The following is a 23,027-nucleotide window of genomic DNA, read 5'->3' on the forward strand; positions in this document are numbered from 1 at the left end:
CATAGCGACTTTGTCAAGCTCGTGAGCTTTTGCAGGGAGAGGAGGTGGAAGGGCAGGTAGGTTTACTCGAGCGAGCCCACTTGCGTCGTTTGTAGCTCTCATGTGAGTCAGCAGCCTCTGATAACTTGACTAAAAATAGCAAATCATCTTGTCTTAAGCTTTGAAGTTGAGTCTTAGTGAAGAATTATCTAGCTGGAGTTAAGTGTTTTTTCCCTCGTCAAGAAAAGCCGATATGATAGTCGGAGAGCTAAACAAAGAAAGCCCAACCCAGCACTTAACTGACATCATCCCTGCCGCATCTGTGCATGTCCTAAATCTATAGGAAAGCAGCTGGAGCATTTCCCAGCATATAATGTATGTCCTGCTACCAAGCAATACACGGTGAATCCGTGCCAGATGTATTTCGCTGTGACAGAGTAATTTCTTTGCTTCAAACGGCATGTGGTTAGGGATAATATACTTAATGAAACGTGAGCGAGGAACAGTACGGTGTAAAGTAATGCTTTTTCATTTGAGCAGCTCAGAAATGTTTGTAGTAAATTATGTAGATGTGCAAATCCCAGCCGTATGGAGGTGGCGACGAGGGAGGAGTGTGAGGAGAGGGCAAGCATATAGAACACTCCCTCCGAAGGCTCTTCACAATCCCTGAAGCTCAGGAGCCTCCCTAAAGCTGATGGGGGTTCAGACCTGGTGCTTTCAGCCGCTGCTGAGCCTTCTGCTGCCGCTCAGGAACAATCTGTCATCGTCCCTGGGGTCCCTCCGAGGGACAGCGCTCGGCTCGGAGCTCATCAGGTTATACGTAAAGTCAGGATCTGCATCACATAATGCTGACCTGTGTTAAATTTCTCCTGCCACTTTATTGCCCATATCCTGCCGCGTGCGGTCCTCTGCATTTCTTCGTGGCTATCTTCTGTCTTTGTACTGGAGTAGCTGTGAGGGCTGCTGGGAAGCTCTGAGAGTCTGTTCCTGCCGATTCATCAGAGCTGCAGAGCTGGGAACCACTGATCTGGCAATTCCTTTCCTTGGGAGGGCGGTTAGGATGTCTCGTTTTTGTAGTTACTAAGTTTGAGCAATTACCTGTCCGTTTAATATGTTTCAACACTGGAGGTTTGCTTTTTGTGTTACTTAGGCGATGTGTGATGGTTAAAAAGTGAGATTGTAGGAGCGAGTTGGCTGCAATGCTTCATGTCTGATATTAGATATAAACATCTCTGAGAAGGTCGACGTGCTGGGTGGAAAACCTGTTACCATTTGCATCCTCATCGGTTGAAAGTCTCCTAGAGAAGAGGGGAAAGGAGTCTATCTGCTGGCACATGCTATGGCACAGTGTGTCTGGGTCCAGGAACAGCTGTGCAGTGAAAAACGATGGCTGTTTCCTCTTGGTGGAAAACATCTAAAATTTGGGGGTGTAACGTACCATAAATACATGCAAACTGGAGGATTTATTTTGCAATATGCATTTCAGAGCGGCAGTAGGAGTAGGTGAGTTGCCCTGATGCAAGCTCCTTATCTCGGGAGCGTTTGAGCGCAGCACCAGGCGCGTCGCCATTAGCGTTGGTGCCGCTTCCCTGCACGGCAGGCGAGAACCTGCAGCTCCTGGCAGCTGGGCCGTCGAGGGCTTTTTTTTTTTTTAAACTCAAGGCTAGGCAAGTAACTTTTTCAAGGGTCTTTTTAAACTTGGTTTGAGAAGGCCCTTGTAGTGACAAAGCAGGCGTTTTCCGTTCGGTTGGAATATGCCTCCGAGGTGGTATTTTAAAGTTTTTTTTTAAGTGAGTATTTTAGAAAACTGTTCAAAACCTCCGAAGGTTTAGTCGTCTTGCAGTTTCTGTAAAACAGCTAGTTTACGTGCCAGGTAAATCAGTCTTTGGAAAATCGAGGGCCGGTTTTCAGAGTCGTGGTTAATTGAACGACGCTTGCCCTGATTTTGCCAGAAGCATGTAAATATGAATCTTAAGCGTTATTAGCTCTCAGATAAGTTATTTGGTAACTTTAATCCGTCTTGCAGACTGCAGCAAGCTTTCGACATGAGAAGAATGCTGTGGTCGCTTCAGTATGCTATCTGGTATGCTGTCCACAAAACACTGCTTTTCCTACTGATTTCATTCTCGGGAGAATACATTGATTCAGAACCGGAGGGTCTCTTTGAATTTGTGGGGCCTGAAGCGATTAGCGTTTGTGCATTAAGTGTCTTCTGAGTGCGTCTTTCTTTACAGCGTTGGTGTATTAAAACTCTGCTCTCTTTTCAAATGTCAGCTTGGAATGATGAGTTACTTCGTTAAGGTGATTGGTAGCGTTATTTCGGCTGCTTCCCTGCGTCGCTTTTCACTGCGCGTGTCAATCTTTGCAGAGATTCCCGCCAAGATAAAACGCTTAACCTGGTTTTGTTTTGCCATTTTTTTTCGTAGTGTTGATAACATGATGACATGACCGCCCTGACTACGCAGTGCGGGTACTGATGGGAAAGGATCCAATATGAGTGTAAATGATGTTGGAGGCAGACGACGCTTTGAGGATAGCGAGTACACGTTGCACATATACCCTGGGAGCATTGCCGAAGGGACTATCTACTGCCCCATTACTGCCAGGAAAACTTCAACGGCGGCCGAGGTGATCGATTCGCTCATTAATAAACTTCAGCTAGAGAAAACAAAATGTTATGTCCTTGCGGAAGTGAAAGAGTTTGGGGGGGAGGAATGGATCCTCAACCCCACGGACTGTCCGGTCCAGCGCATGATGCTGTGGCCTCGCATGGCCCTCGAGAACCGGATAAGTGGAGAGGATTATCGCTTCCTTCTGAGGGAGAAGAACCTCGATGGGTCTATTCACTATGGCAGCCTCCAGTCTTGGCTGCGGGTGACGGAGGAGCGCCGCAGGATGGTGGAGCGTGGCTTCCTTCCCCAGCCGCAGCAGAAGGACTATGACGACTTGTGCAGCCTACCAGACTTAAACGAGAAAACGCTCTTGGAAAACCTCAGAAACCGCTTTAAGCAAGAAAAAATTTACACCTATGTAGGCAGCATTCTAATAGTTATTAATCCGTTCAAGTTTCTACCTATTTATAATCCTAAATATGTTAAAATGTATGATAACCATCAGCTGGGAAAGCTGGAGCCCCATATTTATGCTGTGGCGGACGTGGCCTACCATGCTATGCTTCAGCGGAGGAAGAACCAGTGCATCGTGATTTCAGGAGAAAGTGGGTCAGGAAAAACACAGAGCACAAACTTTCTGATTCATCACCTCACTGCCCTCAGCCAGAAAGGATTTGCTAGTGGAGTAGAACAGATTATTCTTGGAGCTGGACCAGTGCTTGAGGTAAGATGAAAATGATAGTACTGTGGAAACTTTTTTAATGGTGTTTAAAAAAAAAAGAAAAAAAAAGTAGCTGTGGTTTTATTATGAGACTAATCTGAGGTTATCTGGTAAATGCTGATAATAAACAAAGTAACAACAGTATTAGCAACAAGAGGAAGTTGCTTCTCTGCCTGGGAATACTAACTTCTACTGCAAAAATAAGGTGCAGCCAATGGCTTTTTGGCAGAGTTATTAATGCATTTATTTTCAGTCAAGTGTTCTTTACTACGGGTATATTTCATTGATTTTTCAATTCAAAAAAATCATAAAGGTATGAAAAAAGCTTTCCTGAATTAACAGAAGCCTGTTTTATAATATGCTGAAAGTTGAGTTCATTGCACGTAGTGCCTAGGTGGTGTTATATTTGAAGAGTTTCTTTACACTCAGCTTTGCTGAGATGGGGAATTAGATCAAAGATAATTTTAATAAGTCAAGAGTTTATTTTTCAGCCCTCGATTTTTCTCTGCTTGAGGTTTAGCCTGTGTGATTTGTTGCTTTATGAGAACTTTTGCTGGGGAGGAGAGGAGCGTAGATGAACTGGACCATTAACTTCACAGATATGAAACTCTGAAGAGGGGTATAAGTATTTATTATTTAATTTACTCTCTTAAGTTGACTGCATAATTCCTTGAAATTGTTTTCCTTAGATTTGTGAAGGTTTTCTTTGTTAGTTTTGCTCGTTAAAGCCTTCCTGCACGCGGCTTTGTGTGCGTCTTACTTGGGTGATGGGAGCATCAGATTTGGAAAAATCACTTCAGCTATGACACATTTCCTCTTTGAAGCTGGGATACAAAGGGGTGGCTTTCTAAGAAAGGCCAGCTGCTGGCGGCTGTGGAAACACTCCTCCCTCTTGTCCAAAAAGCTTGTTGTCAGTCCCCTGATTATTTCTAGATGAACTTTCATCTGCGTGTGTGAACTGCGTTTTGACTGTGGCCACGCGACTGGTGTCTCAGTCAAATAGGCAACAAAGCAAAATTCTCACAACTGGAAACTGTTCAGTTCTCATTTCTAGCTGCTGTTTTGGGCTTTGGCCTTATCTTGCAAAAGGGTGCAACTGCTTTGACAGTTGTAGACAAACGTATCTGTTCTGTTTGCATTTATTCCATTAATGAGTCTGAGGGTTTGGGTCAACTTAAACTACCAGCAGAAGCTTGGGAGCCGAGGAAGGACGAGTGTTCAGGCTTTGTGCTCGTGGATGTCTCAGCTCGGGATAACTGAACAGCTTTGTCTTGCAAAGCCTACAAGCTTTTTCTGTTTTCACTTTAGCAAATTAGCAAATGACTAAGTCATTCTGGATGGGTTTTGTCCTCAAAAGGAGCAAAGATTCATTACAAACTAAAGATGGAGAAATGGCACACACTCTTATTCTGATGTTCTTTGTGAAGCTCGCTTGTGCTAGTTTTTTCAAAGCACGCACTCAAGTGGGTTCTGAGTTCTTATTTTGCCCAGTGTTTCTTCTCGTGGTGTGGAAAGGATCATGGAGCTGTTTTCTTGTTGGGGTGGATTAGAAAGTATTAGACCAGGCCCTCATAGTCTGTGGTTAATTCATTACTGCAGTCAAACAGATCTTGATTCATTTTCAGTTCTTTTCTTTTCAGGAGCTAAGGGGGAGTAACCAGGCTTTGGATTTCTGCAAGTGAATACTACATTTAAAACCGTGTTATCACAGAGCAATGAAATCATAGACCATGAGTCTACAGAAAAAGGGATCTACATGTCTGTATAAGGCTTGTAGATCTTATACGGATCTACAGATTTCTGTATAAGGCTGAATGAACTGAAGTTCATTATGTCTAGATAGGCCCAGCATTTTGTGCAAAGTGTTCAGTGCTGTTCTGCCTGTTGCAGAAGGTATTGATGCCTGATGCACTCCATCTCTGAAAAGGCCTTTAAACTGCTAAGAGGCCTTTAAAAGTGTGTATTTTCAGTGTTGTAAAAAAGTGATGTCGCTTTGGGCAATGACAGCATGCTGCTGCCCTGTATTAGCTCTGAGGTGTGTGTTTTGGACTAGCTCATCTAAAACTCTTGTTGCCTCTTGTCCCTACAGCCCCTTTTCTCACCTTCTTAGCTTTTTAAAATTGATCAATGCACTCCTGTATTGGAACTGCTTAAGAGAAGACTGTAAGAACAGCTACCTGGGTTCAGAGTGAGCATCACTGTAGCCCAGTATTGTCTTCAGCAGTGGCTGTTTGCAGGTGCCTGGAGTGGAGTAGGAATGCAGCATCCATAAAAAATGTTACCTGTAATGCTCTCCCAGCTTCCAGCTGTTTTCACTGAGGGTTTTTTCCGAGATTGTTGTGGTTGATTTATTCTGTAACCCCCAATAAATCTCTCGTGCAAGTATGTGCCTATTTACCTTTGAGCCCATGCAAATGTCTTGCCTCCACAACATCCGTTGTGAGGAGGGGTCTACCCGTGGCGGGTGGGAGACCTGAAACACCACTTTATGTTTGTTCTGAGCCTGGTTCCCTGTAGCTCCATTTAGCCTTTAACAGATGGGACCTCACTGACCAAGCTAGTTTTCATACCTGTTTGCTTCAATTACTGCATACCAGCTCCAATTCTGTTATTTTTTTGGAAAGTTTGGATGCCTAGTTCTGAAGCTGCTGGTCTAGGATGAGTTGCTCTTGTAGTTTAACAGTGGAAATAAATCTCATCCAACGTCTGGCGAATAGTGTCAAGTTTGGCTTTGGCGTGCTTCTTATTGTTCATTGTATCTTGCTGGACAAGTGCGTGCTTTGTAGTTCTCCTAAGCAGCGTGGGAGGGAGAGTCCCCAACTAGCTTAGATTTCCAGAGGTGGGGAAAAGAGATCCCCAGAAGGCCAGAGGGTAGAAGGAGGTTTGGGGAACTCTTTTTTTCTTAAATCCTGTTTTCTTCAGGAATAGGTCCTATAGTCCAGTTGCAAAAGTGCCTAAGCGTGACAGACTGAAGGTCCGCTGGTGTGCAGTCCCTTAAGCGAACAACTATTCCACCTACGGGAAAGAGCTTTAAATGCTTTAAATGCTTTTTTCAAAAAGAAACTGTACTATTTTTTAATATGTTAGGTTTGAAATTATTGTAAGTCTCAATGGCTTCTTTCAGTGTGTTTGAACACTCTACCAAACTCCACATTCAACGGTCTACGTCTGTACACGTGTGTCCGTGTACTCAGTGAGGTCTAATCACAACACGCACAGCCAAGTGCCCCCAACTCGCTCTGTATGTTTGAACACTGAGAAGCTTCTCGAGCTCATGCAAAATCTCACTGCAGTTCCCAGCTTTCTGCATTGCTTGCAGTCGAACAAGCTTGTTTCCAGAGTCCAGAAATAGAGGCTCCCTGTGAGCTGCTGTGTTGCTGGCTCTTGGTTCTCTGCTGCCTGTTATTTCATGCTGTTGAACAGGGAGATAAAACGCAAGCAATTTTAGTACAGTGCAATTAGAAAGTTCCTGATGATCAGGACTGCAGTTGTTACCCTGATGTTTCAGGATGGGACTTTTTAGATCCACCTGCTTTGCTCTTAGATGAAGGAGAGCTGTGCAAGTAGTTACTGGTAAAGCTCTCGTGGAGATTGCCATTTATATTCATGCTGCTTCTTCCTCCAGTCTGTTCTGCGTGTTGGAATCGGGCACAGGGGAAGGATGTAATAAGCCTTTCTGCTCTCCTTTCACTAGACTGCAGCTGTCTTTATTAAAAAAAAAAAAAAAAGGAAAAAAAAAAAAAAGAAAGAAAGAAAAAACCCCATCTGACACATCATGAATTCAGGGAATCGTGTCTGCTAGCTCTGCTTTTGGAACAGTAGGTTGCATTCTTTTGCTTTGGCAGCTGCACTTCTGTTGTTGCACTTTGGTAGCTGCCTCCAGGTCTCTCCACAAAAGTTAGGTTAATCTAGAATTTCGTCTGGTCTTCCATTTCCGTTCAAAATATTCACAAATCAGTCAGTCTTAAAGATAAGCTGTGCCTACTTCTGCTTTTCCTTTGCTTCCTAAGATTTGTTTTAAGGGCTCTTTGGAGAAGATCAACTCTAATGATTGACCTTGCTGTGATTCCTTGCGTTTGTACTTGAAATAGGCTTTCTCACTCACTTCTTTAAGTGTGGATGCTATACTTATGTATTTTTTTCTTTCTCTCTTTCTTCTCCCTTCTTCCAGAAGCTTTCTTGGATCCCCTTGTTTGCCTTCTGCATGCTTAAAATTAAATTCAGCTCCGGCTTGACTTTTAGGAGGTGGTGCACGGGACATACCTCTTCGTGCTTCCACTTCTAGTTTTGGGAATACACTCTTTGAGCCTGTGTATACTCAGGCCTGTTTGCATCTTCCCCTTTCTACCTGCTTGCAAAGCATTTTGAGTGGATTGAGTGATGGAAACGACCCATCCATTCCCGGGACTGCGTTTCCAGTTGCACTAGCACGGGGGGAGCACGAGCGCAGCAAACTGAGAGTCTGTGCAGCTTCCCTGCGCTCCTGTTTCACCGTTTTGACTAGCCGAAGGCAGCTCATCTTTGGGAAATCTTTCTTGCAGAGGTCATCACGCGATTCCTGTGAGCCTCATCCAAAGGATGCTTTTGGGGAGCGCTGTCAAGCCACGCTGTTATGGTCATCTAAATGCAGTAGTATCGTCAAATGGTTGCACGTAGCGGTGACTTGAGTTGCAGGTGTGTGCTGAGCCCAAGCTCTGTTGTCTTCTTCCTAAAATAGGATTTAATAGACAAACCTAGTGGTGCTTTGGGAATGGTTATTCTCATACCGCAACATACCTTTTTTAATAATATTTGACAGTGCTGGTTGACTTCAAACAAAACTTTTTTTTTAATTGTGTGCAATTATGGCATTATAGGAACAACCTGAGTCACTGTTCATTTTGTGATAAATGGTATTACTTAAATACCATACTTTTTAAACAAAAACGAGGTCCAAATTGGTTTAAAAAGTGATTTTCTTTATACTTTTCCTGTATGTTTCTCTCAATTTCTTATGAAGCATTTTTCCCTATGCAAGATTGCCTTTTTCATATGGCATAAGTAGAGCTGAGTTTGCCGGTTTTGCTCTTTGGTTTCAAGACTGAGCTTCTCAAATTGAATTATTTTACTTGGATATCAGAGGAAAAATTGCATGGGCTAACACATGCTATACTTGCTGTGTAATTCAGTTCTGTTTCTGATATACTTCATGCACCGCTTTGGATGAAAACTTCATTATGATCAACCTGATGCTCCATCTGGGACCTGCAGCGAATGACTGTGCTGCTTAACTACTATATATATAGATTGTTTGCTTTTCATTTAGATGCCAACCCAGATATTTAATAAGAAATGTACTAGTCAGTGGGGCACGCGTGTGTTTTATATATGCGTGTCCTTTTCTAACAGTCTCAAGAGAATGAGAGAAGACTTCAGCATTTTAGCTACTGCTGATGTGAATTGTCCAAAGACTGAGGGACTTGATATATATATTTTAACTCCATTTCCTCTGCTTCAGTGAAACAGCACTTTCTTTTTTGTTTCTCTTTTTTTTCTTCTCCTCCCCTTCCACCCCGACAAGTTCATTTTTATTTTTTAAGGGGGGAATAGGAGGAGCTCATTGCAGGCAACCTATGCAGAACAAGAAGTGTTTCTGCCGTAATTGTGGCTTTTGGCCTTATAATTTCAGATTTGCTGCCAGAAATATATTGTTATCACAGGATTTCCAATTATTAGTTGTTCTACCTGGAAAACCTTAGGTTAGACATGAGGCTATTTTACCATAGATAAACTAGATGGAATAAATGTTGTATACAAAGTGGTTGCTTTCCTGGGGTTAACTAGCAGTGAAAAATAAAGATGCTTTGTGTGTATTATATGAACTTTTAAGGACTATTGCCAGCTTTATAGCTGGTATCTTTAAATTTAAAATCTGTTCAAACCTCAAGAACTGTAATATTGTAATATTTCATTTTGGGCCCGAAACAAAGGTTTCTTGAGGTTTTTCTGTGTGGTATTCCCAATCCTCCTCCCCGTTCGTTAAGTCTTCAGGAAAATGTGCTTTGGCAAAGCAGCTCTTCAGCCTGCCTTGGTGGCATAGATGGGATTCACAGCATTAATTCACTTAACTGAAGATTCCCAGGTCACAATCCAATTTAATAGGTCAGAGCTAATTGGCCGGAGCAATTCAAGCCTCTTATGACCAAAAAAAAAAAAAAAAAAATTCTGTGGAAGTTTGAAGTTGTGTGGACCATCCTCTCCCCAAACCCCCCATGATCTAATGCGATATCAAAACTTGCTGTTCTCGTTGCTGTAGTTACTAGACTGCTTTATAGCTTAGGACGGGATTTGAAGCTTATCTGCTTCGACATTCAGTTGCAGCATATTTTCGAAGGATGTATACGCTGTGAAACCCGATTTCGGCGGCTCCCCTCCTACATTCAGCCAGCGTTGCCTTAGAGCTCACTAATTGTGTGAAAGCAGTGGGGATCGGGATGGGATGCCAGACCAGCGCTGGCAAACGAGTCGGTCGGGATTTTCAGCTCTGAATCACCGCATCTGAACCTCAGAAGTTGCGAAGAAAACTATGCCTGTCCAAAGGGATATTTTTTTTATTTTTAAATTTTCTTTTACTAGTGTGTTATCTATGGTTCCCATAGCTAGCAAAGTGGTGGTGGTAAGTTATCGGACTCACAACTCTTCTTTAAATCCCAGAGAGCTGAGCTGGGATAATTAGGTAGGACTCAAGCAGCTGAATGCATGAGGTTTTCTTTACTTGGACATCTCTCCCTCAGCTAAATAAAGGAGATGGAAATTGTGTTAGTTTGAGATAAATACTAAACTAAGTATGCAGAGGCATGCAAGGTGAGAAGGGGAAGTAAAGATTTTGGGTATATGCTAGTGGTTCAGGGCTCACTACTTTTTCAAGAGCATTAGACATTGAAGTAAGGCTTTCAAATTGCTATTGTGGAAACCTAGGTGTCCAGTCCTTCTTTCGCTGCTGCTGACTTTTAAGTCAGGACATTGAGGTGTTCTGTGCCCTGTGACCATGGTGTGTTTTCGTTTTTTGAGGTCTACTAGAGACAAACCCTTGGGAGACCTCTAAAAGGGAAGTCTAGTCCAGTGGATTTTAGTGGCCAACCAGCTGGAAAATAACTCTTTGGGCTTGCTCATCTCGGCTAGTTTTACTGTTGACTCATATTTTCCATGCGGGGGGCAGGGGGGGGGAAGAATTGTACAGACTTCCTTAATTTTTCAGCAAGGGACACCTCATGCTGGTGGCTGCCGTCAGCTCTCTTCACTGAGGCTGGCAGTTTGCAAAGAAAGGCAAGCGCTATTTCTTTCTTTTCTTGCACTGGTCTTAGGCAGAAGGTAAGGAATGCCTGAAAATTCGCAAGCATTTATTTATTTATTTGCAAAGTCCTCCCTGGACTTTGGGAAACTTGTTACCCACCCCTACAAACCTGGAAAAGGAAGTTTTGAAGTATCCCCAGCTTTTCCATTAGCTCCTGGGGGGTAGCGCTGCAAATTGGTCCATGGTGGCTTTTTGAGCAATACCTGTTTGTGTTTGTAGATGCGTTTAGTGGAGGAATTCAGGTTTATAGCTTGGACTGCTTTTTCTCTCAAACTTGGTGACATAGCAATAACTTCACCTCTTGGGTTTTTTCTCTTTGTAGGTTTTTCCTATATATATATATGTATATATATGTATATATATTAAAAATAGTGACATTGTTTGAAGTCTTCTACATAGAGTTGTAATGTAGGAACATTTTTCATTAACTGTAATTTTACCTACACTTTTAATTAATATGAACCTTCCAAACTCAATTATGACATCCTTGCCTTATGCTTTAAGACACCGGTTTCCAGGAATGTCAAAATGAGCTTTATACTTGGCATCCCAACCTGTTCTCCTAGGCTTAAATCTTCAGAGATGGGAAGTCGGCGTCGTGCTCCCCGACGACTGGGACGCTGCTCCGAAATGCTCGAGCTTCCTCCCCTGTTGTGGAGGAAGTGAAAGCGAAACCACGCTGCAGCTTTGCTGGGGAGGTCTGAATGCAAATTGATGCATCAGATCTTGTTCTTTGATAATTCTCTGTGTGAAAGAAAAAGTAGCAAATTTCTCCCTGCCCCAGGTATGCCCAAATGTCCCCCGACAGGCATCGGAAGTGCCTAGATTTGAAGGAGGCGTCAGATCGCTTTCTCATCCACAACTTTCCCACAGTCTGGTTTGTCACAAGAAGTCCTGCAACGGCAGCTACAAAAACTAGACATGTTTCCTAAGCAGCTGTTTACATGCATGTTAACACGTCCCCGTGGGGATTTCTCAATTGCTTTAAAAAATAAGGCGACGTCTTTCTCGGACAGGCTAACTCACGTTGCTGTTTGCTGACGGGAGCTGTTGCTGTCATTCACAGCTGACATGCATTTGCATCATCTGCGCCGAAAAAAACCTGGTTGCTTGAATTGCTTTTGAAAAATAACAGCCTTCTGTAGCAGTAGCAATGCTATATGCATTCGCAGTCCATGGTGATTTACTTAGAAATCTTGGGAACAGCACTGGAGCAGCAAGCAGCAATTGCTCCAGTGCTGATCCTGCTTAATTTCTGAAACAACATTGCAACACCAGCCTGTATTTTAGTTGTACAAGGAAGTTATGGTTTCAGTTTTAAGGTCTAGAAATCTAGTAGCTTTTTTTTTTCTTTTTTAATCCTACTGGTTCTGGCAGTTGGATTGTTAAAGAAACAGAAAAAGTTCGGAGGTGCTTAATTGCATCTCACAGCACTTTGCACCGGTGACGAGCAGACTCTTTCCCTCCGTTTTGCTGAACTAAAGCAAGCTGGAGAGCTGCTTGCAGCAGCTGCAGAGCTGGCGGCTCTTAGGCACGGGGGAAAACAACATTGCACGGCCAAAACGTTCGTAGGTGCTCCTGACAGCTTCCAGAAAAATCAATGAACTAGAGGACCCGGGCATGCCCTGCGCTGTCAGTCGATCCGAGTGACGCCAAACGGCGGGGAGCGGACAGGCGGTTTGGATGGGTGCACGCACACGGACCAGCCCTCATCCCGCGAACTCTTTTTGCGCTCAGGTGGGATAAAGCGATGCTGTTTTCCTAGGGCGAATTTTATAGGTTTTTCAAAAATGTCCTTTTCTGAAAGGCCACTGCAAATCTGGTGCATTCCCGCGAGTGTATTTTTTCCTACATCCACTCGGAGCATTATTAATGGAAGTCTAAGCTTTGAGGTTGTTGACCCCAATTTCATTAAAATATGTATCTTTTATTCTTTTAATTAGTTTATCTAATAGAGTTCATGAAGCTCAATTTGCAGTACACTGATTTGAAGTCGTTTGGCTGTGCCCCGTGGTTATAGAGGTTTTTACATCTGAGAAACGGTTTTATATGAAGGGGCACGAAAAAGATGCTGTTCTGCTTATTGCCCATTCTTGATCATTTCTGACCTAGGATAGGCACTATCGGCCTCATCCCCCCCGTTTCGTAGGCATTTCGAGTCAGGGCTAGTTGTCTAACGTAGAGCTGAGATTGCAGCGTTACAGTCTTTTTCTCCCCGACGCGTGGAAAGGTTCGCGAGGGAGCAGCGCGCAGCGGTTGCACGGCTTCTGCCTAACGCGGGAGGAATTTGCGCAGGCCTCCGACCGCCGAGGCAGCACAAAGGAGCCACACATTCCCGCTCGCGCACTGAATGCTTTTCGCCACCAAAATGCTCTTGTTCTTGGGCTTGTGATATTTTACCTCGTATTGCTTTCCAGCTCTGTAACAAATACTGTACTGCTCGTCTGCTTTTCTGATGCAAAATGATTGAATCTGTATACTTCAGTGTCTCCTTCCGCTGTTTGGACTCATCCTCTCACTTGCTGTTTTGGCGTTTTTCCACTACTGGACCTCCGCGGCAAGCATTTTATTGTGCATAATTTTAAAATCCAGTTTATTATATTTGAACGACAGCCATTGTCCTCTGTGACCTAAGGTGACTTATTAAAGCAGCACTTTTTTCCTCCGGTGACAGACGTAACCAGAAGCCTGTCCCTAGCAGAGGCCATGTGTCCATGCCTATATGCAACCAGATGACTCCAGATGATGCTTTCCGATCACAAATCTGATTCATCGTCATCCTCAGAAGTATTTTGCAATCTTTTTAAAACCATGTCTGTTTTATATGATACTAGAGAATAGTTGGTTTCTTTGACACAAGTATGAGATGCATGTTTTGGGAAGCTCGAAGGAGGGACCTCTTTTCGGGAAAGCTTTTGTTTTGTCCCCTCTAGCTAATTTCATCAAGTAGGATGACGATAATGTAGTATTCTGGTAAGTAACGGCTTTGGCCGAAGGCCGTGCTGCTGCTGTCTGGGAAGGCTTCACGAGGCCTTAATTTCAATAGCTGAAGTGCCGCCTTCTTAATCTTACTATATATAGTTGATACCGATTGCAAAGAGCTGTATGAATGCAAAATAGCCTGTATCAGGCATTCAGCCTCTATCAGGCAGGGCCTTGAGTGCGGTTTTACAGCTTGCCAGGTTTCATCGTAGCCCTGAACTTCCAAACCCTGCGTTTAGCGTTTCATTCTGGCCCCCGCGTCGTGGTGGTGCCTCCTTTCCACTCGTGGCGGGAAGCGGACGGGCGGCGAGGCGCGGACGGAGGGCGCAAGAAAGCGCCTGAACCCAGGAGGCTTCGGGGCCGTGGCTCGTGCAGCCCTGAAACTGTAGGTCCGTCCGCTACTGCTCTCGTCCTCCACGCTTTGGAGAAAGCTGCTGCTTTTCCCCCCGATGTCGACGTCTGCCAAATATAAAGAAGCGCTTAACCAAGCGCCTCGCGCCTTGAGCAGGTGGCTTCATCGTCAGCCGATTTGAGAGCAGTCAACTGAGCGGAGCAGGAGAGCGAAGCACAGGCAGGTAGCTGTTAAGCCTCTGCAGAGTAACGATCAATTTATTCCTCCTCTAAGGTTAAATATTGTACAGGGGTTAACCCTGCTTAAGCTCCGTTGAGTACTGAGCAACTGCATGGCCTAAAAAAAAAAAAAAGTGTCTTCTCCTAAAAGCAGTATTGCAGCTTGTTTTATGTTAACATCTGGATGATGTTCATTCTCGGTCAGCGTGAGCAGTAAAGCAAGTTGAAGCAGCTCCTCGTCGCCGTCGTGGTTGCTGCCCCATACGTCTTGCCCCTTGCTCTCGTGAAGCTTCACGATGCAGAAGTGGGCACAGCCATCCCGCCTGGTGGCCCCCACCTTGCAGTCGCCCACCTTGCATGCCTGCAGCAAATTCCTGAATCGGGGGCGATGCCTCTCTTGAATAGACCCGGGTGGGCTCTGCCTCCGTCGATTTGGCTCTACGAAGCTTGCAGCACCTGCCGTAAACGGCATTCGCTCCAGCCCGCCCCTCGCGAGCAGGAGCACGCTTGCAGCTGAGCGGCTCTGTACCGTGTTGCGAAGCCGGTAAGGGTTTTCTATTTTAAAACTCGCAGTGGTTTAATAAAGATGGATCTCACAGCTAGATGAAAGCTAAAGCTTTTGGTATGACTTAACTGCGCAACTGGTGAAATGAGCCGTGTCTACGTTGTGTAGCGGCAGTCCGCCCCCGCCGCTGCGCCTGTCAGCCTCTGCAGACCCTCCTGGGTGCGAGGTGAGTCACTTGCCTGCCTCGGCGTGGGAGCCGAGCGCTTTCGCAAGGAGGTGCCTCGGTGTTCGGAGTCCTAACCCTGTCCCCGGCTGTGGGGTTAAAGCCAGAAATGAGAAAGTTACAATACTGGTCAAGAGTCTAAAGCATATTTGGGATTTAGCACGCTACAAACCAAATCAGCAGATATGGAAAAGGATTATTTGCAGGCATGAAAGCAAATTGGGTTGGCTCGTGTTGTTACCAAAGGTATTGGGAAACCAAATAATCTATTAGGACTATAGCAGAACTAGAAATCTGAATTATTGAGATTATTCCCAATTTTAAGCATTATCGGATGTATTTAATACTTTGCCAGTTAGGAAAGTGGTTGGCCAGTACATTCTGTTATGGGCAGATTGGTTTGCAGGGTATAAGGTAAAGGTTACCCAACACTTCTGTTTTCAAATACTAAAATACTAGTGCCATGCCTTCCAGAAATCAGGGTTTCCAGAAATAATAAAGTAACTCCAAAAATGACTTTTTTCTACCCAAGAAAGTATTCATTTTATTTGCTTTCCAATGAATAAAGAATGATCACATTCAGTTTACATGTGCAATCTGCAACATTGTTTAAAAGGCTTTAAATGTGTTTAAAGTGCCCCCTCCCCAAATTACCATTGCCACGATAGGTGCATGGAAACCTCAGCTTTCAGGAAACTGAGGTTTTGAAGGAAGAGAGCACACGTCTCAGAAGAAGGGGTATTTGTGCTAATGACTGCTGCGGAAGAGGCTGGAGATATATATAAAAAATATATATAAAATATATATATATGTCCCCCATATGTGTGTGTGTGTGTATATATGTATATATGGGAAGTGATAGAAAGCAAGTTCAGCAACTTCTGGCCATAAGGAGATAACAAAACCACATATATATACACATATAAATATATATATATGGTGTGCGTGTGTATATATATACACACACATATATATATGCGCACACGTATGTATTACCAGGATGTATAGTCTCGTGGTGTCCTGTAGAAGGGAAAAAGAATAAAGAAATGGGATTCCTACATGGTGACTTTGTGGTAGTGATCAAAGATGTAAAGATTCTCCCAAAATAGGCTGATTTGCTTGTGCCTTTTAATCAGGAGCATGGTTTTGAACAAGGAGATGTATGAGAGGTGTCTAGTGAGAATGCAAGTATGCTAATAGATGTGATCGCATCTGGGATAAAGGCGGAATGTGCAAGTTTTGATCAGCTTGAATTGAGAACTGTCCCCAAAATGCAAAAATCGTTTCAGGAAATTGCAGGTCTGGGAGCAGGGATCTAGACCGTCAGGCCAGGGTTGGTGCAGTATCGCTGTAAAAAAAAGAGCTGGAAAAAGAGTTTAGGCTGGAAGTTACAAGAAGGCTTTAAAGCATCAGGACGGTGGATTCGAGCGGTATACCAGGAGGAGCGATGAAATCTAGCTACTTTGGACCAGTTTGTGCAGGAGTCCCGTAATGCCGTTGCTGGCCATAGCTGGGACGGGACTTGGTGATGCACAGTATCTAGTCCCGTGCCTGGTTTCCAAAATAACTGCATTTCCCGGGTGACTCTTGTAGTGTCCATGGTGTTTTTTGCTCCTTCCTGTGAAATTCCACCCAAATTGGTCTAAGGTATAAATCTTCGGCATTACCTTTTTGGGCTCTGCCATGTTGTGCAGTGCTGGTGCATGCTAGTTACTCCCCTCCTCTCTCGCTGACCAAGGAACACACCAAGCTGGTTTTATTAAAATAAAACTTTTTAAGAACTATAGTTTTCTTTCTATTCGGAATAGACTAAGTGCAGGCTGGGAGCCGTGGATATAGCCGATGGCTCTGAGTCTCTGCTCCTTGCGTGTGAGGTCCGTTTGGGGGTTTTGCTTTTACAGCTTACAAATTTCACAATGAAACTCTAAATTTATGTGCCACATTGATATCTTTTTAGTAAGGAGATCTTGCAGCTCCAGAAGATTGTCTTGGCACGTAGAAAATTCCCTTTACTTTGCTTTCCAAAATCTAGACGAAAACGTCAGTGGAAAGGACCAACATCTGTTGCTGTCGCTGCCAGATGTTTAGTGAAGAGCAACAGATAATTTCAGCACTTCTCCTGTGTCTGGATTGACTGGGGCAAGTGGCGGTGTTTTCTTTTTTCCTCTTTAAACCTGAAGAAACATTCTGTTGTACGTTCAGCTTGCTTTCGCCAAGCGTTGGGGCCTGATTGATGACTCTCCCGCCCGGTGCTTTTGCACACGCTGCAGGATTTGCCTTCCAAATTCCCGAGGCGGTGCAAATGCTCGCCTTGAATGTAAATACTTTTTACCCTGCGGGTAAGAGGTAAAGCTCTAAAATGAGTTCTTATATTCCAAAGTCCAATACAATGCAACTTCTTGTAAGCCATTATTCGAAGGGTAGGTATAAATCAGTTGTGCAGTGGGTGGAGTAGGTTGCATTTGATGGAGTTTGGGAAGATTTGGGTCACCTCCTTAAAACAGGAAATTAAACGGCCTTCTATGTAACTCTGCCCATTTTTTTTTTTAACCGAAAATTAAACTTCCTTGTGTAAGCTTTCGAAATATACTTTCCAATTTAAGGCTCTCAAAAAGTGTATGTGCATTTTGGTAAGTCACGCTGTTCATATTTAAAACTTGATTATTTACAGAGCCAGAAAAAGGTAGATATTGCAAATGCCTCGTTGCAGCTGCATTTCGGCAGTATACCGGAGCCAGCCCTGTTGTCCTTGTCGTTGGTGACTGATGCTCTGATGATACGTAGGGTGGATATGTTGCCTCTTGTTGCCATTTGGATTAATCAGACTCATTTTTTACTCGAGTATCTTTTTGTTCCTGCTGAATTTGGAGTCCTGGGCAGGCTACAACTGCAGTTATGGTGATGCTTAAGGAAGAATGTGTTTGAATTATCTGACTGAACTCTGCTTTTGTGGGCCAGAGTTTTCTCGGTATTTGGAGGCCTCTGGGATAGAGGTAAACTTGCCAGCAGTTCATAAATTTTAGCCGGGCTTTTTACCTTAGTCAGGAAATTCATGTTTGAACTTTATTAAGGGGCTTAAGCTAGGATTCGCAGTGATCTAATACCAGGACGCTGCCAAATGCAACGTGCCGTCTTTGTGTTTCGCTGCTCTTTTTATTTTAGCGTTCTTGCTCGCGTCCCTTTCCCTCGTGCTATTCCTAGCGTTGTTCATTGGTGGTGGATTAAATAAATGCAAAATGCCTCTCGGCTGTGAGGCACCAATTGCAGCAGCAATGCGCAGCCGAAAGCGGGCGAGCTTTAACCCGGTGCCACGGGCATTGCTGTCCCGCGTGTGCATCGCCTGCCTGCCGCGGTGCGCAGAAGAACGCGCTTTCCAGGGGAAACTGGAACGAGTAAATATGTTTAACTTCTCCAAAAACTGGCGTGCGGTAGTATTTGACAAGCAGGGGGAGATTATGTAGCTGAGCAAGAAGAGCTGATGTCGCAGGTGTCATGCGGAAGGCCAAAACGATTAATCACATCGAATCACCCTGAGCCGAGCCCTCTGGGTTGTGGTTTGGCATCGAGCTAGCAGCCTCCGCGTAGAAAGCATTATTTTAAGTTAATTCTCAAGCTTCAGAAGAATGCATAAGATGAGTAAGCTGGTTTTGCCAGGGAAAAGCATATCCATCTGTGACGGAAACTTGACCTGTTTTGGATAGCAGGCATCTACGAACGTTTGCCCAGTGTTTTAACCGTCGCATGGGCTAGCGAACAGGCGAGGTGCGTTGCTCTTTGCTTGTCCCTTAAAAGTGGCCTAGCTGAGTAACTGAGGATGGTGCCGAAGAACATGGGTGTATCGTGGGAAGCTGCAAAAGATGTCAAAACTAGCTTGCCTTTGGGTTAATTTTAAGTTGGTTTTAAAGAAAGAAAGTGGATTACCTGGACTTAAGCGCTGGTCAATGTTGGGATGGCGACCTGTGCTTCCCAGCGTCTTCCTTTGGCTAGTGGATGCTATCGCTTGTATAAGCTGCTTATATATGATCGTGTGTCGGGCAGGGATGCTTGCGTAATGAGTATAGCGTAACGATGCTCTTTTCCCCATTTCTTCTCCTTTTCTGCAAATTCAAGCAAAGCATCACCCGTTTCTGTGCTCTGAATTGCAGTCTCTCTTAATTGCTGCCCTGTGCTTGGTTTCCATCAAATCCTCTATTGCCAGAAGTTTTAGATGTGTGCGAAATGGAGGAAGGACATCTTTATTTTAGAGAGAGCAAAGGTCTTGCGAGGGTTAGCAGGAGGCTCGGAAAACCTTGCTTTCCTCATTTGCAAACCATGCTTAAAAATTCGGCGAGGTCGGGTGGGCTGTGAATGACGGTTGCCATTTCAGCAGCCCCTGTGTACGGCCAGTCAGTTCCTAAATAACCCGTGATTGACTCTCAGTCCCTGTTTCTGCATCACGCGGCTGTCCACCTCCGATACTGCTTTTCCATTTGTGCTGCAAATTGTGCAAATGAGGAGGTATGTTTGCTCTTCCCAGTAACACATATGCAGTGATGTTGCCTAAATTGCCAGTGTGCATGTACACAAACTCGTGCTCTTTTTTTAACGCTCTAAGTATAGCAAGTGGGCACCCAAGAGCCGGTAAGCCTGGATTAATACTGGGCTTGGGCTACTTCAAAAGGGATTACAAACCATAATATTGGCATTAATGCTGCGAGAGCGAAGGGAAGCTTTCTGAAGTGCTTATGCAGCACAAAGAAACTTTGCTGAAACCTTTTAACTTGCACTGCTGCTTTTTTGCTTTCCTGGTCTACGGAGGAGAAACCTGTGGTTTCTAGAATTACATCACAATTATAATATTTGTAATAATAGAGATGCAATATAAATAGCCTTATGGCATAAGTGAAATATATGGGTAATGAATGGGTGTGACCCGGTTGTTGCTGTCTTGGTTTTTTATTCTGGCTCGCGTAACCATTCCCTCCATGTGACATCTGGTTTTCATCTGTTGCAGGAAAGCCAAATAATTTCAATAAAACTGAGAGAAAACATAGTCATTTAAAAAAAAACAGTTGATGTTTGGCCTGTTACTAATTAAATTTATCAACCGCAGTTATTGACAGAATGGACACTCATTGGGAAGAGTAGAAGTGTCTTCTGCTGTACTGCCCAAATCCAGCGTAATAGGGCCGTAACTCCACGCTTTCCCTCACGTTGGTGCCCGCAAGTGTCTGAGACGATAAATAACTTTTTGGTGAACCGCCTATCTGTGGTTTCAGCGAAGCACCAGAGCGCATTCGCAGTCTGGCTCCTCAGAGCAGCCTTAGTTCAGTCTCATTTCCAGTCTACTCAAATTCGCATGGTGGTTGTCTGGAGTAACGGGGCCTTTAAAAAATGCAGAATATAATGCAATGACAAGGAGAAAATGCAATGACAAAAAGAGAGTTCAAAAGCAATGGAATCGCTTTTTCTTTGCATCTGGTTTATAAGGGTTTGCATCTGCTTCACCATTACCATTCACCAGGAATCACCATTAAATACAGAGAGTCTCTATTGCATTGGCAGCCCCCCTCTACCGCATTTTAAACTTGTGTTTTATCGATTGCTAGGGTTGTAGCGAACGCTGTAAGCTATTAGGCACAAGTGCACTGTGTGCAAACTGAGTGTTCGTCTTGCTACGAGAGTTATTGACCCGTTCAGCTGGGCGCTCTAGGAACATTTAGTAATTTTTTTTCCCAGTTAGGCTGCAACACTCTTGCAGATCATTAGATCGGTTGTTTCCCGCCCCCCCTCCCTTTTTCTGTGGCTGTGAAAGCTTCCTTAGGATATCATTATAAGTAAGTAAAATATTTCTAGTTTTCCGTATTAATTGCAAGCATTCAACGGGAAAATTGCATGTAGCTAGTTGAGAGAAGAAAAGGTTGTTGAGAGAAGGAGCCTTTTTTAAAACCAAGGTTGTCTTGACTACTAGCTTATTGTTTTGGCATAAAGGATCTACATGAACAAATTGCGAAGTCTGTAGGAATCATAACTTTGCGTTTTGACTTCAATGGTTGTAATTTTTAACTTGGTTCTCATGTTGGAAGATCTTAAGCACTAATTTTTCCTAAGAGTTTAAGCTTCTAGTTTTCAGTTGGAAATCTAAAAAGTAAAATAAGCTTGAGCTTACTATTATGTTTTATACTTTGGAAGGAAGTGTTGCATTTCTACTTGTAAATTTGATTGAATGTTACCAAAAGTAACGAGATCCATGTTTCATTTTCCCTATGAGCTGCTGAAAGAGTAGCATTTGCTTGGAAAAGGAGATGTAATTTGGGAAGGGCACTTACAACCCATGAAAGTTGTCTTCAAAAGAAATCAAGGAGCTTTCTGTCTACATCAGTGCTTCGTTTTGGGGGCCCAGGTCTGTATCTCAGGGCCAAACTGGACTTCAGCTCCGTTTTGTTTGCCTTACTGTGGACCAGTCCTGTTGACTTGATTTAGAGGGTGGTAAAGGTAAATAGTTCAGTGACTCAATACTTTAATCAGATAATTCTATGTAGAGATTTTAATACCCATTTCTACCTAATGTATGAGTTATCTTTGATGCATTTGTTTTCTAATGCAGCATTTACAGGATTTCAAGTGTAGAAATACCTACAGAGCTATTTTTAGAGACAGGACCAGTTATATATAGCTTTTTTTCTCCCTCTAAATTGACTTTGGGCAGACATTACCTGGTGGGAGAAGTTCGTATGCCTCGTGAGGGTGATTTTATTTGTGTGAACGTGCCTGGACGTCATCCGCGATCGAGCAGAAGGCCTCCTGACCAGAGACGGTGGCTGTGCTGCATCCGAGACTCACAGAAAGGCATAGAGAAAGGAGGAAAAGACAAAACAAAACCAGAACGGGCTTAGGGCATATTAGTTGAGCTTGCTTTTTTTCTTTTCCCGGCATGTTTGTGTCTGCTTTGTGTTTAAGCTGACTCAGGATCTTGAGCCGGTTGTGGACACAGCCCCACGTGCGTTCGTGCCGCGCGCCCCGGGGAGCAGGGTGCTGCAGCACAGGGACGGCAGTTCCTTAAGCCGATCATCTTCCTCAGCACTACTTATCCTCAAACCGTGGCTTTAGGTACATGGAGCTCTTTGGCACTAATTCAGGGTTTTTTTTCTTCTTCTTTTTGCACATGCCTGGTAGCGTGGGCTTTTTCCCCCGAGCCTTGCTTCAAATCCCACCGCAATATTAATTATTGCAGTAACTCTAGACTAGACAGTCAATGAATTTTCTGCCCATTCCTGTGGCTGGGTATCATCCAAAGAGAGAGAGACGGGGAAGAAACTGCAGCAGGAGAGATTACCGGGGTGATAGCTCTGGCTGGCTGCTGCCCGAGGCAGCCTGGCGGTAGAAATCCCGCTGGAGGCCGGGGGCTGAGAGGTCGGACAATCGTGCCGCTGTTCTCTCCCTGCTCGTAACCAGGAGGAGGAAGGCTCAGCAATGCCCACTTCATGGGAAGAAAGGTTTCTTTCTGCAGTTTTCCTTTTTGTCAGTTTTTTAAGCTTCCTTTTCCATTCCTCCTCCTCCTCTTGAACTGCAGGCAGAGTTATTTAAGAAGTGCTGTTTTCCCCATGAATTTCGTTTTTTTTTTATGCAGTGTTTTACTTGCAAATAACCAAATGCACTTAATTCTCTGCCTTTAAAGTCAAAGATGCAAGCAAAACCCCCTTAACCTACCACTTTTTTTATTTTTTTTTTGCTTTTGGCTTTATCAAGCTGCTGTGAGTGAGCGAGCAGAAAAAGTGCCGCTGTGCTTCCCAGCTGGATTAAAGAGATGCTCTCAAACAATTTCTGCTACGCGTTGTGTGCATCCTTTCTGTGCACAAAGCAGGTAGAACTATGAGAGGCTTCAAAAAAAAATTCTCCATCATGCAAATAAACTGTTTGCATTCTTAAATTTAATTTTGCTTTCAGCACGGAGCATTCGTTATTTCTTGAGAGGTTTGCTGCAGCTCTACCCCCACAAAATCTTCCCAGATCCCTCCAAGCGATATGTTCGGAGACATTTTGACTGCATTATGCAGAATGCGCTTCCCTCCTGCTTCTTGCTGTAGGTGTTATTTTTAAGGTTTCACTCGTAGGGATTAGCG

At 44.0% G+C, this 23,027-nt stretch overlaps 1 protein-coding gene across 3 annotated transcripts in view; it reads left to right on the forward strand.

The window, feature by feature from the left end:
• MYO9A (myosin IXA) overlaps positions 1-23,027 on the forward strand; it is a 217,973-nt gene that overhangs the window by 44,536 nt on the left and 150,410 nt on the right. For all 3 annotated transcript variants that reach the window (XM_064517658.1, XM_064517657.1, XM_064517659.1), the window contains exon 2: positions 2,406-3,315. In XM_064517658.1, the coding sequence (XP_064373728.1) occupies positions 2,473-3,315 (843 nt within the window). In that variant the 5' untranslated portion in view covers positions 2,406-2,472. The remainder of the gene's footprint in view (positions 1-2,405; positions 3,316-23,027) is intronic.

Source organism: Dromaius novaehollandiae, chromosome 10, assembly GCF_036370855.1.
Source record: "Dromaius novaehollandiae isolate bDroNov1 chromosome 10, bDroNov1.hap1, whole genome shotgun sequence".
Taxonomy (NCBI): Eukaryota; Metazoa; Chordata; class Aves; order Casuariiformes; family Dromaiidae; genus Dromaius; species Dromaius novaehollandiae.